A 17,258-nucleotide genomic window follows, 5' to 3' on the forward strand; every position below is an offset into this window, starting at 1 on the left:
ATTTACTTATTAAGGATTAAATATTTTTTTTTTAATTTTTAAGTTTTTCATTAATTTTTTTGTTTGTTTGTATGAATTTTTTTTTTTTTTTTGTTATCTACACAAACATTATTTGTTATGAAAATGTAAACAAATAACGTCTTCTTGTTACAATTATCAAAATTTAATTTGGAAAATGTGAACTCATATTTTAAGCCTGCTATAAGCATTATTTTATTTCAATGGATTTCATCGAACCTCTGATCTCAAACAAAATTATTTCATTAAAATTTATCGAAAAGTTCCAAAAAAGGGTGCTGATTAGTTTTTCAAAATCTCATGAAGACTGGTGAATTTTTTTGTTTCAAAACCTTTGCTGCTTTGAAATGACTCCTAAATCGAACAAAACAGTGGCACACTTGAATAATAAAAATTAGAAAAGTCTTTAGAAGTTTTTTAATTCAATGTATCATACGGCAGTTGTCTGATGTCGAATTTGCCATATTATTTCTTTAGCCAAATTTTTGTTATGGCCATTGCCACGACAAAATTTGAAAGCGAAAATAAAATCGATTAAAAAACGCAGAAGTTATAAGCATTCAAGATTGTTACCCATCTCTTTTTAGCAATGAATTAAAACTCACTTTTTGGGCTCTGAGCGTGATCTAAAAAAAAATTCAACTCGATGTCTTTTCGTTTTTGTGTTAACGGACAGACAATTAAGTTAATTTTATAAAATTTTGTTTGTATCATCAATATTCCTAAGCGTTATAAACTTGGGATTAAATTTAATATACTCTGATATATTTCATATACAGGTTATACAAACTAAATAAAATCATTTTTAAAAACAAGTTTTTACACGAAAACACAAAAAGAAAACGTCGACGGTTCTCACTACTATAAAGCCTGATTCCAGTGTCTGTGACCCCCCCCCCTCCCCAATTTAACTCTAGACCCACGTCAAATGAATAGTAAAATAGATCTATTTAAAATAAAAATAAATTTTTGCGTTTTATTTCCTATATTTTTACTTGAATGTACCCACAATTCATACTTTTCCCATTCTCCATTAAGCAATTCCCCTTCCCTCTTTGCCATCACCTGGCGACGCCCTTGGTGATATCTGGAACTTTTCTGTCGTAAAAATTAATTTGCGCTAGCAATCACTGTTGAAAAGAAATATTCTCTATGGCAGACTTAAAATTTTATTGAATTAGTGTAGCGAAAAAAACTGCTTAATGACAAGAGCAATTTTCATGGGATTTAAATTTTACTTTGAAAACTACAATTTAAAGAAAATTTGTTATACAACGATACTATATTGACAATATTTTGAAGTTATCCTTAGTATAAAAGACAATAGCAGTTTGAAAGTTTTACATGACGTCAGTGAACATTTGCGTAACGAAAGTGTTTGTAAAAAAAATATCTATCTTAATAATTATTAAAATTACGTTGGGAACGGAAACAGGCAAAAAATGAAACAGTAAAACTAATATCTATGTAGTTTTCCTTGCCCAAAAAATAGTTCAACCGCTATCAATTTTTGTAAGATGTAATGTTGTAATATTCTTTGGTGAAGACGAATTATACGGATACTTAAAAAATAAATTCAAACAATATATGTAAAATATTTAGATTTGTAAATAAAATGCTGAATTTTTATCCACCCATTTACTCATCGATAATAACGGATATTTGATCGCTCTTAGAAACCATTTCCACATAAAATGAATCAATATTTTTAATTCTCCTGGTTCTTAGAAACCAATTCAACATAAAATGAATTAGTATTTTTGGATTCCCTTGGCTATACAAATTCGATATTTTTTAAGTCCGTCGCAGCAATAAATTTTCGAGAATAAATAATTCTATCTTTTATTTTAAGTAGAAAATTCGAAAAACTTTAAAATTTTGTTTTTCCCATCTCCTTAATAGGTCATGTGACACATCGAATGAGGTGCTAGGAAAATCATTGAGGTATTTTTGAAAGTTAAAAAACTCAAAAATTAGTGGTTTTTTTTATCTTCAATAGGTTTTCTTGCGGGTTGATGTACAGGGTATTTTCTAAGTAATTACAAAAAATGTAAGATCATATTCTTGAGCCAATTTTATGAAGAAAAATTTTATTAACATTTGTTCGAAAACTTTTCGTTTCCATGATACATGGTGGTAAAGTTGTTATAAGAAAAATATTTTTTTTTATTAAATTTGTGATCACTCAAAATATTTTTATGAAATTTGGTGTACACATTATATGCACAAAAAGATATTTTCCTATCTAATTGTGCGGGGTCCTTTAGTAATTTAAGATAAATAAACTTGAATTACTTTAAAAGACATTCTACATTTCATTACAAATTTTTGTTTTCGTAGATTAAAAAATATCGTTTACACTCATTTTCAATATTTATAGTTGTGGAAACCGAGACAGTCTATTCATTCGATTTTAACACTTTTATAAACTTTCGATTTATGTAGAAATTGTCTCTAAACATTCAATACGTTGATATCGGTGGCTTTCCTCCTATAATAATTACTATTTCAATATTATTACCTTAATTAATTTAATGAATTTTTGAATATCGTCTAGGCAAGGAACTGACTGATCCATTATACATTCGTTTCCATTCTTGACTTAATTTTAACATTCTTTGATCTATCTAAACTTCAATGTTGAAAAAAACAAAAAACAAAAAACGATGAAAAATAAATTTTTCATTTAAAAATTAAAGAAAATAGATTTGTAGGTTAAGTTATTAAGAAAATCGCTGTAAAAAATATAAATATTTACTAATTAATTTCATTTTGTATATCTATTTCGCAATTTTTATAAAAATGATATATTTAGAAACGCGGTAATGAAAGAAAAATCAAAACAAAACAAAAAAATTTTTTAGTATGTATGCATTTCATACTTTTTAGGAACAAAAATTTTGTAACGAGTTTTTACTTTCGAATCTTTAAGTCCGTATTATAATAAAAAAATATTAAATATAAAAAATTAAAAAAAAAATGTATGTTCAGACTGTTTAAATGTTAGCTAGTTAATCGCACAAAAATGTAAGGCTCCAATTCTCTATTTTAAAAATTTGGTCCTGATAATAGTATCTAATTATGGTCAATATTATAAAATAATTAAACAATCTAATGTTAAGAGATGTACTTATGAAAAACCTTTTTATTTTCGTGTTTAAAAAGATATATTATCGTTTTTAAGAATCTTCAGAGTTTAATTCATTATGGAGACTACTCACCAAAAAAAAAACCCAAAACAATTTTTTCCAAAGAGTGATTATTTTGTTGAAATGTTTAAGTATAATTAAATTATAAATTAGAAAAAGAAAGATTATAAACGTTTTGTAATTCTATAAGGTCCAGTACATTGATAAAAGTTGCATATTGTTTTAATTTTTTGGTCAAAGAGTCAAATTCTTTAAAAATATACTAAATAAATCCTTGTTATTTCGTGTTAGGGCAGCACAGATCTCCATTTGTCAATTACTCAAGATAGAACTGACTTTTAATATTTGTCCTCAATAATTATAAAATTGAGTATTTTACTAAGCTGGAAGCGTAAAGTTAAGAGAGTAAAAGGTCTGGTCAATGTTTATGATAAATGTTTCAGGGACTAGAATTTGCATCGCATTGTTTATAAAAAAAATTACCTTCTGATAGGTTAGGTTAGAATGACTGTCCTGGGATGAGACACGCTTAGACCTATGAATCCGTTGTGATACCGAAAAAGGGGTTCACCCATCCCGGTCACTACATGAACCATTTCGAGCTGTTTAAGGACAACAGGAATGCTTTCACGTCGACGGGCTTAAGGTCGAAGAAGTCGTCAAAGAAAGTCTGCCTCAAGTGAGTCCATCTCCTCATGGTAAGAACTGGACAGGGATAGAGAAGATGAGACATTGTTTCTCCGTACGCAAAAAGCAATAATTTATACTTCCTTCTTAATAAATAAAATTTTGACTAAAAACAAAAATATTAACGCAACATGCTATTTACAAAACGTTTTATAATAAATACAGGATGGTCCAAGTTATAATAGCAGAACTTTATCAAATGATGGGTAACGTTAAAATAAGGACAATTTCTTAATACACTTACAACCGAAAAAGCGTCGTTTTCTAGATACAGAGTGTGAAATTTTGCCTACCTTAGAATAATTGAAAATTTGATAGTATGAACGAAGTATCGTTCATAATTTATGACCTTTGGTGATAAATTACGAAAACCAGCGGTAAAGATATGAAAAATCTCTAGTGCTACCTACTTTATTGCAAAAACAATAATGTCATACAATGTACCATGTTTAAGACATTGAGTGTAATTTCCAATTTTTTTAAGCAACCATTTTGGCAATATACACATTAACATATTTCCCCCCTAAAATTTCACACTCTGTATCTAGAAAAGAACGCTTTCCTGGATATAAGTTTATTGATAAATTGTCATTATTTTAACCATATCTGATGAAGGCCTGTTATTATAACTTGGCACTCTATACCTATTTATTCACTCAAAAAATATATTTTGTACCGATGAGATAGTTTGAATACTTCTCAATCTTAAAAATTTGGCCTATAAACTTCAGAAAAAAAAAATCTGAATTAAAAATTAAAATTCTTTGCAGAGAAATCCGTTGATAATTAATTGTCACTGTTTAGGAAATTCACTTAAAAAAATTAAAAAGTTTGTTGTTATTTGGAATTGATTGACACAATTGTTTGTTAACTTTTTATATTTTATTCAGCTGTTAAAAAATGATTTATAAATTTACATTTTACTGTACTGGTCCTTATAAAATATAATTATATCAGATGTGTCCAGAAAAAGTATTAAAATAAGTGATTTAGAGAGTTGGTCAACCATTTAGTCAATATTATTTTTAATTTAGTCAAAATGATTCATTTTTTATGATTAATAACGAAATATACAGTATGGGATTTGATTTACGAACAACATCGTGAGACTAAAGAACATCTAAATTATTATAAATAAATGTGCAAATTGAAACCTTCATTTTCATATGATAAAAGAATAATTGAAGACGAAGAATAGCCGTAGTTTCTTCTCTAAAGAAACCAACTGAGAATATTGCTCTCTACCACAACCGGTACTTTCCCTAATTCCAATAAGGAAAGAAATCCCCAAAATTAAGCTTTAGTAGTAAAACGAAAACCACGTTTTCTACCGTAATTTTAAAAAGTACTATACCACAACCTGTTGTGTACTGAACTCATTTAGTTCCAGAAAATATTCCATAAATATTTCCAGAGTTAAAAAAATTCGATCAGTGTTGAAAATTTTTATGCGGTAAACGAATAATCGCTAAGTTTGTCTTTTATAATTTGAAATATGCTTGAAACTAGAAAAATAATTTTTATCGATAAAAATGCTTCAAACGAAAAATTTTGGGTGTGTTGGCGCATATCTTACGCAGACATTCAACTGGACCTAGGTTTTCAAGTTCAATCAAAAGCTCACTCTACTCCATCACTGGTAATCGATAGATGAACACTTTAAATTAGAAAGTTGTGATTGATTAAAAAGAGTATTTTTTTTTTCGAAACATTTTTCCGCAAACCGTACAGTTTAGGATAAAACGGATTGAAAATTTTTAACCAAAATTGTTTTTTCATATTGAAATTGTTATTTCGTATAGTTGTTTCTGCGAAATCTAGGCACTCTCCGAACAATTTTTTCTAATAAATCCAATGAAAGTGGTTTGTCTTTCTATAAAGACCATTTTTGTTCAAATTGAATGAACAAACGCACAAAAAGCTAGATTTTTGCTATCAATTACTGTCTATTCGGCTTACAAAAAAATATTTCAAACAAAAATGTTTGCGCATTTATAAAGAACAACTTTCTAATTTAAAGCGTTCATCTAATGTTTGCCAGTTATGAATCAGAATGAGGTTTTGATTGAACCTAAAATCTTAGATCGAATTCGATGCCGTTATAAGATGTGTGTATTTCAATAACATTTTTCGTTTGAAGCATTTACGTCGATTAAATTTATTTTTCAAATTTATCGAGTTTCAAGCATATGTCAAATTTTTAGTCTCACAAGTCATTTAAACGTAGTAAATTCGTGAATTATAAGCGTTAAAACTTAAAAGAATGAAAATCGTCGCGTACTTAGGAGAGTAAACGATTTGGTTCCAATGGCGCCTTCATCGAGCGATTCTTGGCCGCATTGCGTGAGTTTTTAATATAAATAAATATAATCCACACTTGTATTTCGTTATATAACGTATATTCCGACTCTTAATTTTTCTGATGCATCTTATAAATGAAAATTAAATTTTGTAAATGTCAATTTACAAGTAAAAAATTATTTAAATATTTCGTTACAAAGATTGAATTCGATTCGATGATAGATTTGTTACTTGTAAAATGGTACAAAAAAAAAACATATATATATATATTTTTGTTATATTCATTGTTGTACATTATACCATAATTTTTTTTCTGAACATAAAATTATTGTTTTAAAATGATTGTTGGTGCTAATATTACATTACAATTACTTTTTGTTACATATATTTTTAATTTAAATAATAAAAATAATTTTGTTTTTGAAATATGAACAGGGTATTATAATGCTGAAGCCACACTATAACGTTGTAATTCATTGCGATAACTAAGGTCTCGCTTCAAAGTTCACGCTAAAAGTAAGTAAAGTAAGAGATGATTAAATGAGGTAAGTAAATTTTCTAAATTAATAATATTTTTATAGTTTTAACATGTTAAGAAAATTTAAATGTGATGAAAATAATTAGGCTAGTACCAGGATGACCGAGCTTTGTCCGTTATTATTTTTTGTTAAAACGTTTTCTTAAAATAAGTACAAATAATTTCAATCACAAGTCTATAAACTTGCCTCGGCGATTGTACTACCTTAACGAGGAGATACGAGAATAAAATAGCATTATAGCTGATCTGGTCGATTTTATTACCTAAATAAAGTGCCCAGTTTACTTACAGCCATATATTTACAAATTGCTTAAGTGCATAAAAAAAGAAATTTCTTTTCACTTTCTAAGGAGATAATATATTAAAGAAGTAAACAAGAAATCTTATATTGATAATTTTGATTAAGAATCATTTTTATGTTGATTTAATAGAATTTCCATTAATTGACATTTTATAATTTACGTTTATTAATTTCCTTATCGCACATAGATCTATTATAAGGCCGTGTAATAGCAAAATTGAAGGCTTAGCATCTAACAGTCTTTAATTAATAAAGAAATTTTTTTAATTTTAATTTTTTTTATTAATATTTATAGAATAATATTTTTTTTAAAATGTTAGATATTTAAATTGTGGTCAATTTTAACCATAAAAATTAATTAGCACAAATAATAATACAAGCTTCGGTACGAATTTTTTACACGGTATATAATTAGCTTTTATTTGATGTTAAATGTATTGTAAATAATTTCTCTTATACAGTATGTACAAAATTATGAAATTGTTCCTGCATCTGCGAATAATTCAATAAAAGTTAATTCTTCTGTTTTTAAATAATTTACAAAAGCTTAACAATTAATATTTATATAGTACCTATTTACTATTCTATTTCCTGGAAAAATATTTTGGGGAAAAAAAACATTTTTGAAAAGGAATTAATGGTATTTTTTGATTCCTTAAAATTAGAAGTTTTTTCAATCTTAAGCGAATTTGTTGAAAACGTGACGTCCTGAAATAATTATTGCGCTCAGATTCGTATTCAGCACGTTTAAAAGCTTTCAAAAGGCCAACTCATGCTTTTGGGACAAAATTTGTGTTTACTTTAACAATAAGCTAAAAGAGTCAATTTTAATATATTATTAAACTTTTCACAATTGATTAATTAACATAAAAAAAATAGTTTTGAAATAAAAAATATTTTATTTATAAAATTAATTCATGATGACAAATTTCCTCATTGTCATTAAAATCTTGAGACATACCGTACGTCTCAAAGTTAATTAATAATAACAATATGAATATTTTTTGTAGTAGGATCTGGTAAAAAAAGCAAAATATACACATTTTGAGTGTAATAGATGCAGATAAAGTGTATACAATTTTATACGCTTGGAAAAATAATTAGAAAACGTTGTTAAAAAATATATGTAAACACCATACCACTTCTATATGTAGGTTAGAAGTAGACCTGAATAATTAGTTATTTAAAAAAAATTATCACCAGTGGCTGTCCTGGGGTGGGGCACACTTAGACCATAGAGTCCGTTGTGATACCGAAAAAGGGTTGGCCCATCCCCGGCTACTACCCCATGAACCATTTGGAGGTGTTTAAGAACAGCAGGAGAGCTTTGACGTCGACGGACTTTGGGTTGGAGAGGTCGTCAAAGAGAGGCTGGCTCAAGCAAGTCCATCTCCTCATGCAAACAGCTGGACAGTAGCAGAGAAGATGAGACATTGTCTCCTCCTCCTCACCACTGTGACAGCTCCTGCAGTAGTCGTGATACACTGCTAGGCCCAAGCGTTCAGCATGCCTGCCGCCTAACCAGTGTCCTGTAATAGCCGCAACAACTTTGCGAACAGAAGTGATATAAGATCTTCGGAACGCCTACGATTGTACTCAGACCATATCTGTCTTGCAGTACCACAAGTACGTTTCTCCCACCATCTAAGATTGACCCTTTTTAAAATATCCTCTTTGAGGAGCAACTTGCAGTTCGCAAATGGAACTCCCGGAATAAAAATTTAAAAAAAGTTTATTTTAATTAACCCCCGAACTAAAAAAAAGGGGTGTTATAAGTCTGACTGCTATGTGTGTGTGTGTCTGTGTGCCTGCCTGTGGCATCATAATGCCTAAACGGATGAACCGATTTTGATTTTTTTGTTTCCTTGAAAGGAAATTTAATGTAGAGTGTTCTTAGCTAAGATTTAAGTGCAAGTTTAAAGTTCCGTACCCGAAAAACTAAAGAATTGGCGATGATCTTCAAAATCGGCCCAGTTTGGAAAACGCTTTAAGAAAAAGACTAATTTAATGAAAAGTCCTCTTAGTTATGTTTAAAGTGCGAGTTTAGGGTTTCAATCCCGAAAAAAGGATTCGTTTATTGTACTAATTAGATAGAAAGTGACTTTTGTAAAGAATCATCACTAACTTGATCGGACTACATTTTGAACATCAAACACGTAACCTCTATATTTACATACTGTGTTAGCGTATGGAGGTATTAATAATAGACACATAAGATATCTATAGCCAATAGCGTAATGACAAATAATTTCGTTGTGAAAATATGAGCACTAGTTCATTACAAAAATAATATACATAAATATTATTATGACAAGAATTGAAGTAAACATTGAAATTATTGAGTGAATAATTAGTTAATAAACGTGTGCATTTAATTGAATTTTATGTTAAATTAATCAAGTACAGTTCAAGGATAAACAAAAACGTACATAATCATACGTACAACGTACACTTTAAAAGAAAATCATTCGAGTTTTGTTTGATAATTGTGTAAATGTAATTAATATTTGGAATTTTCCTTAAAATAATCATCAGATAACATTTTTTTTAAAAATGGATGATTTATCAGTAACATTAATCGTAAAAGCTCCAAATCAACAAATTGAAGATCAAATAATTCAGTGTGAACTGTCATGGACAATAAAAAAATTAAAAACTTATTTGTCAGAAGTTTATCCTAGTAAACCCGTAAGTTCATTTTTTTTTTTAAAATAAAATTACCTCAATATTTTTTACATTTTTTCTTATCATACAAAAATAATTAATAGGTTTTTTTATTGATAACAAAAAATTTTTAACAAAATATTTCAGTTCGATAAATTAAATTTAGTTTTAATATTTTTCTAATATCATCGATACGACCAATTGTAAAACAAGAGTAAGGTATTGTAATTTTGGTTTTAACCCGTGTTAATTCCGTGAGTGTATTTTGCTGGGGAAACAAAATTATACGTTCCAGTCGATGTGATGTGATGTTTTAAACCTGGAAGATCACCTTTATGCTGCATAAAATTGCATCAGAATCTTTATTAAATTAGTAATTAAATTCAGTTGACGAAATAAACAATAGCTCCACTTCGGAAAGCTCATAGAAAAGCTGGATTTTAGTCAAGGATCAATAGTAGGTCAGTTTTTCGTAAAAAATAAACGGTCTCCTTAACAGAAAAAATTTGACAATGGATTTGGGAGTATTGTTTGAGAGCTCAACGAGAAAAGTTGAAAATCAAGATGAAATTTATAATTTCTGGAGCAGACTTACATAATTCGATTCAAACATTTTAAGACATTACTAATTATAAAAAAATTGTTATATAACGCTAAATTATTAAATATTTTCGACAGTATTTTGAAAATTAACGCGAGCTCTCGAAAAATTGTATTGTTATACCATGTATATATGAAATATATCAAGGTATACTAAGTTTAGTCCCAAGTTTGTAACGCTTAAAAATATTATTGCCACAAACAAAATATTGGTATAGATGTTCATAAAATTACCAAACTTCCGTCCATTTTCGGGTGTCTGTCTGTCCGTCTATTGATTGACACGATAACTCAAAAGCAAAGAGAGATATCAAGCGCGGTTACAAGATGGGTCCAACGGTCCCATGGACCCAATTGACATATGTTGCTCATTTACGAACTCAAAACCACTTTTTACGTCCTAAGCACGCTATATAGTTTCAGCTTGATATCTCTTTTCGTTTTTGAGTTATTGCGTTGACAGGCGGACAGGCAAACAACCGGAAGTTGATTAATTAGGTGATTTTATGAACACCAATATCAAAATTTTGTTGGTACTATCAATATTTTTAAGCGTTACAAACTTGGGACTAAACTTAGCATACCTTGATATATTTTATATATATACATGGTATAATAAATAATATGACGAGAAAAAAGGATGTAATTTAAAGATAAATCTTTGAAATGCAAAATAGACCTTGATATAATAAAAGCTTATTATTATAACTCATGTTATAGAAGACATCAAGGTCGTTTAAAGTTCGTTTAAAATTATTTTTTACACAAAATTAGCTTATATGTAACGTTTTTTACACTTTCAAAATAGATTTAATGAATCAATCAATATATACACGTAATATATAATTTTCACCCTTAAAGCTTTTTCGGTTTAATTACAAAATTATCCTTAAATAAGATTACTAAATTTTAGTTGGTTATGGATTTGTAAGAATTCATCTCTAAAAAGTAATTTACTTTAACCTAGTTTTATTATATTGCTCTTATTGTTTCCGAAATAAGATTTATCGGTGAAACCTGTTTTATTTAGTAAGAATTAGTGTCGTCAGTTGGTAGGATTTGTCTGATTTGTATTTGAATATTTTGATTGACCTTTGAAAATGTAAGCACGAGTATTGCCATCTGGTAGTCTAAATTGGAACTACTGAAAACGGGTCTTCTGTAATCAAAATTCAAATAAATATTCCTCTAAAAGAATTCGCCAAGCTTACACTTTAAGGATCTCAAGTTAAAATACTAAAATTAATGAATGGTAGAAATTGTTCCAATTTAAAATAGAACCCTGAGTGAACTCTTGAACCACGTAATTTCTTCTTTTGGGCATTTATTCCACAGACTAGGTTAATATTTATTTAGTAGAATAAGTTGATTAATTTGTAAATTTGGTTATTTTCAGGGGGTTCACGATCAAAAACTCATCTACTCAGGTCAATTGCTAGCAGATTCACTAATTCTAAAGGATATACTGAGACGTTATGAAGGACAGGAAACTCATACAGTACATTTAGTTTGCACTCCATCAAAATATTACCAATATACAAAAACTCCTGTCAATATTATGAAACCTTCACCTAGTAATCCAATTCCCAGTACAAGTACAAGTGGTACAAGTAGCCCGAGTACTTCTGCAGATGTATCTACAACACCAAAGATGAAATGTGATGATAAAACCAGTACTAAAATTAAATCCAGTGAAAATGCTGAAAGTGTAGCATCGTGTTCAAAGGAGCAACCTACTAATTCTTCAAATGTACAAAAACAAGAAACAATCACTAGTCAAAATCAATCTTCTGTAAGTTAAATTTGTTTTGCTTTAAATAATAAAAGTCTTAAATTAGTGAGTACAAAACCAGTTACGTAATCATGCATGCTAGTTCGTATTCTTAACATATCTTCAGTGACGTTATAACGGGAAAAATGCATTTCGAACAGTTAGTTCACGGGACAGTACGCTTTTGTTAAGGGGCTATATGAGAGCAAAATTAAATTTTTTGAATTCTGATGTCGTCATAAAGTTAAAAAATTTGATTTTTTGAAATATGTTGAATTTATTGCACTTACTAACATAGTTTTCTATTAGTTGATACTTTCTTTATTTTATAAAACTTAATTAAAAATAATTAACATGAATTGTTTTGTTTTATTTAGGGTAGTCGACTGGAAGAAGAAAATCAAGTACCTAATCCACAAATGTTATATAGTATGAATAATCAAGTATATGCCGCTCAATTAGCGATGTTTCAACAACATTATATTAACTACATGAATCATTACATGAAAATGTAAGTTTTATTTTATTTATATGCTTCTTGTCATACTTCGTAAGGTATTTCATTCCACTTGCTTTATAATACTGCCTGACCATTAAGAAAGTGTGCCCTCCCCCACCCCTCTCTAGAGCATCAAGCGCAGCAACTTTGATCAAAGCCGCTTAAACTTGAGTTTTAAGAAAAATCAGACAAAAGATGCAGCCTAGCGTGATTCCGCACATAATCGATCGTTTTCATACGATTTTCTAGCATACAATTTTGCTGCTGAGATACAGTCAACGCTAATTTATGGCATCCTTTCGGATTTGTGCCGAATTTGTTAGGTTTTCAAAAAAAATCATCAACAACAATTATTAGACGAGCCGGAAAAACAATTTTTCCGTTAGAAAATTTAAGCGGGAGTTTATTAACATTTTTTTTATATAAAAACGGCATCATTTTTAAAAATCATGTTTTTTAGAGTGGAATTTTCATTGTTTTCATATTTTTCAACGAAAATGGTGCGCAGCACCAAAAAACTTTGACAAAAAATAAAAATTTTAACAAAGTAAGTTGCGTTCTTTTATATTTAACCCGTTCAATTAAAGATGAAAAATTAACAATTTCTCTCTGAACAATACACTTTTCAAAATTATTTTGGCATGACAGTATGCTATAAATGGTTCTCGTTCTGGGATTACACAGTGGAGATTCCAAAAGTAAATATTTTTTTATATTTTACAATAAACGACAAAGGTTGATTTTTTAAACAAAGTAGATAAATAAAGCAAATAATTTTTTATTTAGTTTATTTATATATTTAATATTATATAAAGATAACTCTATGGACAAGTAATTGGATGAGATTAAGGTGTTATCATTTTCTATATTATTATAAAATGATAACGAATTTTTACTATGTACGCACATTACTGGAAAAAGGCTAAAGCCATCAAGATGATACTTTTTGATTATTAAAAAAATTCACTCTGATTAATTTAAGATTGATTTTATTTAAATAGAAACACGAGAAGTTATTGAATATTTAATTTTTTTAAATTACAATTAATTTATAAGCCGTCTTTTAATTCACGTATACAGAGCCGAATAATCATTAGGCAGATTAGACAACTGCCAGGAGACCCCGTGCGGGCACAGAAGAAATTGAAAATGTTTCATAAGGAGAAAATTTAATTGAAAAATTTGAATCCTCAATGACTATAAGTGTTATTGCTTTTCAGAACCATCTAATATCGCGTAATAGAATTAATAATATAGGTGCGTTACGTTACGTACTTATTGGAAAAGATCTACTTTAAAGATACTATGAACGATTTTGTATCCAAGAATGTGCCTATTTGGCAGAACTATTTTTATTGCATTTAACAAGAATAAAGATTAAATTAAAACTCCTGTGCCTTATTTTTCTTACATTCCTTCACCAACTTGAAAAGAGCTCATGATCTTCAAACGGCTGAAAAAGGCCCTCGAGATTTGCATTGCCTAGGGACTTCGGCATGGTTAGGGACTCCGGCCCTGCACCTACATTATACACAAGTTTCGATAATATGCCCCGTATGTGCTGTTCTGCTAGCCTGGTTTGGTTATATAGGAGTGGGGGAGTTCAAAGGCGAACTTATCAATCAATCTGTTTTAAAGGCCGGGTTAGTTATTTCAACATTTTTTATTTGAAATTTTGTTCATTCATTTGTTTGTGCCCGGCAGCATTGTGCCATTTCTAATAAGCTCCAAAATTTCCTGGAGTGTACCTGTGTCTCGGTACCCATAACAGGTTTACATTCATTTGAAACATATTATTACTCTTATTAAAAAAATTTGTTAGTAGAGATGTATTTCATATCCATAGACTATCTTGTGTGTGGTCTATTGACGGGAATAGTATGGATATTTGGAAGGGTTATTTATATTAAAAAATATGTAATAGCTTGCTAAACTTTTAACCAAATTGACCAGTATCATTTGTTTTCTCTGTTTTGAACCTAAATTGTTACCTAAGTCGTTTGTGAATTTCTAATCAAATTTTAATTCCAATTTAGGTATGTAAATCAAATGCAAAATGTAGATGCACAGAAAATGTTACATGGAAATATTCCAGAAACAATTGCTAATAATCAAGCTGATGAAAATCGAGTACCTCCAGTTGCTGAGGCTGCTGTTAGAGGACCAGAACCTGTTCAAAATGTAAATGCAGCCGAACAAGATGAAGGAATTATTGATCGTGATTGGTTAGATTGGTTTTACGTTTTAAGTAGATTAACAGTTCTACTCAGCATTGTTTACTTCTATTCATCACCGTTAAGATTTATAATTGTGTTTCTCCTAGGATGTACAATGTATTTGTAAGTATTCATTTAACACTTTTAAAATTTTCAATTACCTACTAGATGACAATTTTAAGTCAAAATAAGCATTTCAGAAACATTTGCGTTACATATGCCCCCCCCCCCGCCACTGGGGCGTTATGCCTTTTCCTTGGGATCATGTAAACACGTTACAAAAAGTTTTATTAAAATCGATGCATTTTCCTCACTTTTCAAGTTTCGACAATTTTTTTCGGCTTTTTCATTGTATTACTAGACACATGTATATTTTATTTTGTTACTAACATTATTTTCAATCGATAATAACATTATTTTTATTTGTTTAGATATCAAATTGGATTTTTCCGAGTACCACTAGAAAATAATAACGCCATAAACAATAATGTGGATCCGATTGTAGAAAATAACAACAATAGAAGAAATGATGCTCAAAGAGAACAACGACCTGTTCGAGAGAATCTTGTACAAGGTGATCATGCGAATATTGCATCTACACCATCTCAAGCACCAATACAAATGGTACCTGATCGACCGACTGTTCTTGGAGTAATGTGGACATTCTTTACTACATTTTTTGCATCATTAATACCAGAAATTCCGAATGCCATATAAATTGATTTTATATATATTATGTATGAAAATTTAGTACCACAAAAGAAACATTGTATATGAAATCGATTGAATAGGTGCTTTCTATTGAACTTTTTATAGATGGGAAATTAAAAAAAAAGAAGTATATATATAAATAGATTTAAAAATAAAGTGATATTTATGAGTTATTAAAAATTGTTCATTATATTTCATGTTGTGATATATTCTAACTATATCACAATATTGGGTCTGTCTAGCTGTGCGTCCACAAATAGGTATGTCACTTTTACTTCTAAAATCAATGTCTTTATAGAAAATTATTTTTATTTATCACGCTCACCAGATTTTAGTTTTAATATATTAAAACTAAAATCTGGTGAGCTTTGCTCATAAAGACTTTCGCTTAAGACTATTCAAAATTTACGACGTGAAAAAATAATAAATGGTCATACCTATTTGTCTAAATCGTAGCTCTGAATAAGGATGCATCTTTTGTTTTAGTTCTTACGGTTCTTACCTTATTATGACTTCGGGATAAGCAGCTATTCAAACTCATTTTTATTGGTATTTATTTTTGTGATATTATTCGATTTACTATGTTATAATTGCAATTAAGAATTTGATGAAAGTTTTTATAAAATTACTACGATCAAAAAGTAACGCTGCATGTTTAAGTTCTTCCAAATGGAGTTCTTAGTATTTTGAAAACACAGAAGCTTTAAGTTGGGCATACACGAAAGATTTCTACTCAGTCGAGAAAATATACAAAAAGGACGTGACTCCTGCTTGTAGCTAGTTGCTTGGCAAGTAACCACATCAATCTTATGCTTGTACAGATTTGCCTGACCATTTACACACACAGTCAGCTATTTTCACCTGTGCCGGTAGTTACTGTTCAGCTAAACCTGTCCTGTATACTGTTACGTGTGTGCGCAGCCTTAGACGGAATGTGACAAAAACGTTTTTATTTAAGTTAATTTTGTTGAATAGTCACATTTCTTGATACCAAATTGAAGGAAAACCAAAAGTAGTAATTATAATATAGTAAATCACATTAAACCTATTAAAAAATATTATTTACCAAATTGCCAGTGATGAATTAAAGGCAGAGCACACAGTGTTGAGCTTGCAAACTGATGATTGTTGAATCGATCTGAATGAGAACAGCTTGTGGCCAGTTTTAACCAGTCGGTTGAGATTGCCTATTTGTTAGAATTTTCAATCTGGTTGAAAAGTAAAACTGATTTACATCTAGTTGCAAACCTTAATCGCAAAAAAGTTTTATCTGTGTTCACTGGGCCCAAACCAAAAACAATCGATGCGTTTTAAATTGTTAAATGACGTAACAAATGCAAGTCGTTTTGTTTTATCATTTACTTTATATGTTTTTTGTTGTTTATTTAATTTTCTATTTTATTTCGGTTTACAAATATTAACTTGAATCAATTAAAATTTAACTATGAAGATTATTAAGCTTTAAGCTTTAAAATCATACCAAAATTAATAATTGTGCATAAAAATGAAAAACTTTCTTTGGTAAAAATACTGACTTTGATTTAATTTTTGCTAAACCGTTCAGAGAATCGATATGAATTTTTCAAAAAAGACATAAAAGGATGATTAAATTGATAAATAAAATCTCAATTTTTGCGGAAATAATTTAATTTAATTTTAATCAATTTTTCTACGAACGGTTTTTTTCAGGCAAGTCTATACCATTATTTTCCTAATTAAATTATCTTTCTTCTCATACCAATTTCGATTGGCTTACAGCCCGAGGTAGTTACCTATATTGACTTACCTGATCATAACACAGGA

The 17,258-nt window shown here is 29.1% G+C and overlaps 1 protein-coding gene across 1 annotated transcript; it reads left to right on the forward strand.

Annotated features, from left to right (window-relative positions):
- The first annotated feature begins 9,381 nt into the window (after positions 1-9,381).
- On the forward strand, positions 9,382-15,751 carry LOC123299035 (homocysteine-responsive endoplasmic reticulum-resident ubiquitin-like domain member 2 protein). The gene is made up of 5 exons (XM_044881174.1): positions 9,382-9,682; positions 11,655-12,050; positions 12,407-12,540; positions 14,565-14,867; positions 15,176-15,751. Exons 1-5 carry the CDS (start codon positions 9,548-9,550, stop codon positions 15,459-15,461), a joined length of 1,254 nt encoding a protein of 417 aa, XP_044737109.1. The 5' UTR covers positions 9,382-9,547; the 3' UTR covers positions 15,462-15,751.
- Positions 15,752-17,258: the final 1,507 nt, after the last annotated feature.

Source organism: Chrysoperla carnea, chromosome 4 (assembly GCF_905475395.1).
Source record: "Chrysoperla carnea chromosome 4, inChrCarn1.1, whole genome shotgun sequence".
Lineage (NCBI taxonomy): Eukaryota > Metazoa > Arthropoda > Insecta > Neuroptera > Chrysopidae > Chrysoperla > Chrysoperla carnea.

What these genes read in the sequence shown, in the direction of transcription:
- LOC123299035 (XM_044881174.1), top strand. Translation starts at nt 9,548, where the DNA reads ATGGATGATTTATCAGTAACATTAATCGTAAAAGCTCCAAATCAACAA. An exon ending in CTAGTCAAAATCAATCTTCT is followed by an intron (nt 12,051 to 12,406) that starts GTAAGTTAAATT and finishes TGTTTTATTTAG; the next exon opens with GGTAGTCGACTGGAAGAAGA. An exon ending in ATGAATCATTACATGAAAAT is followed by an intron (nt 12,541 to 14,564) that starts GTAAGTTTTATT and finishes ATTCCAATTTAG; the next exon opens with GTATGTAAATCAAATGCAAA.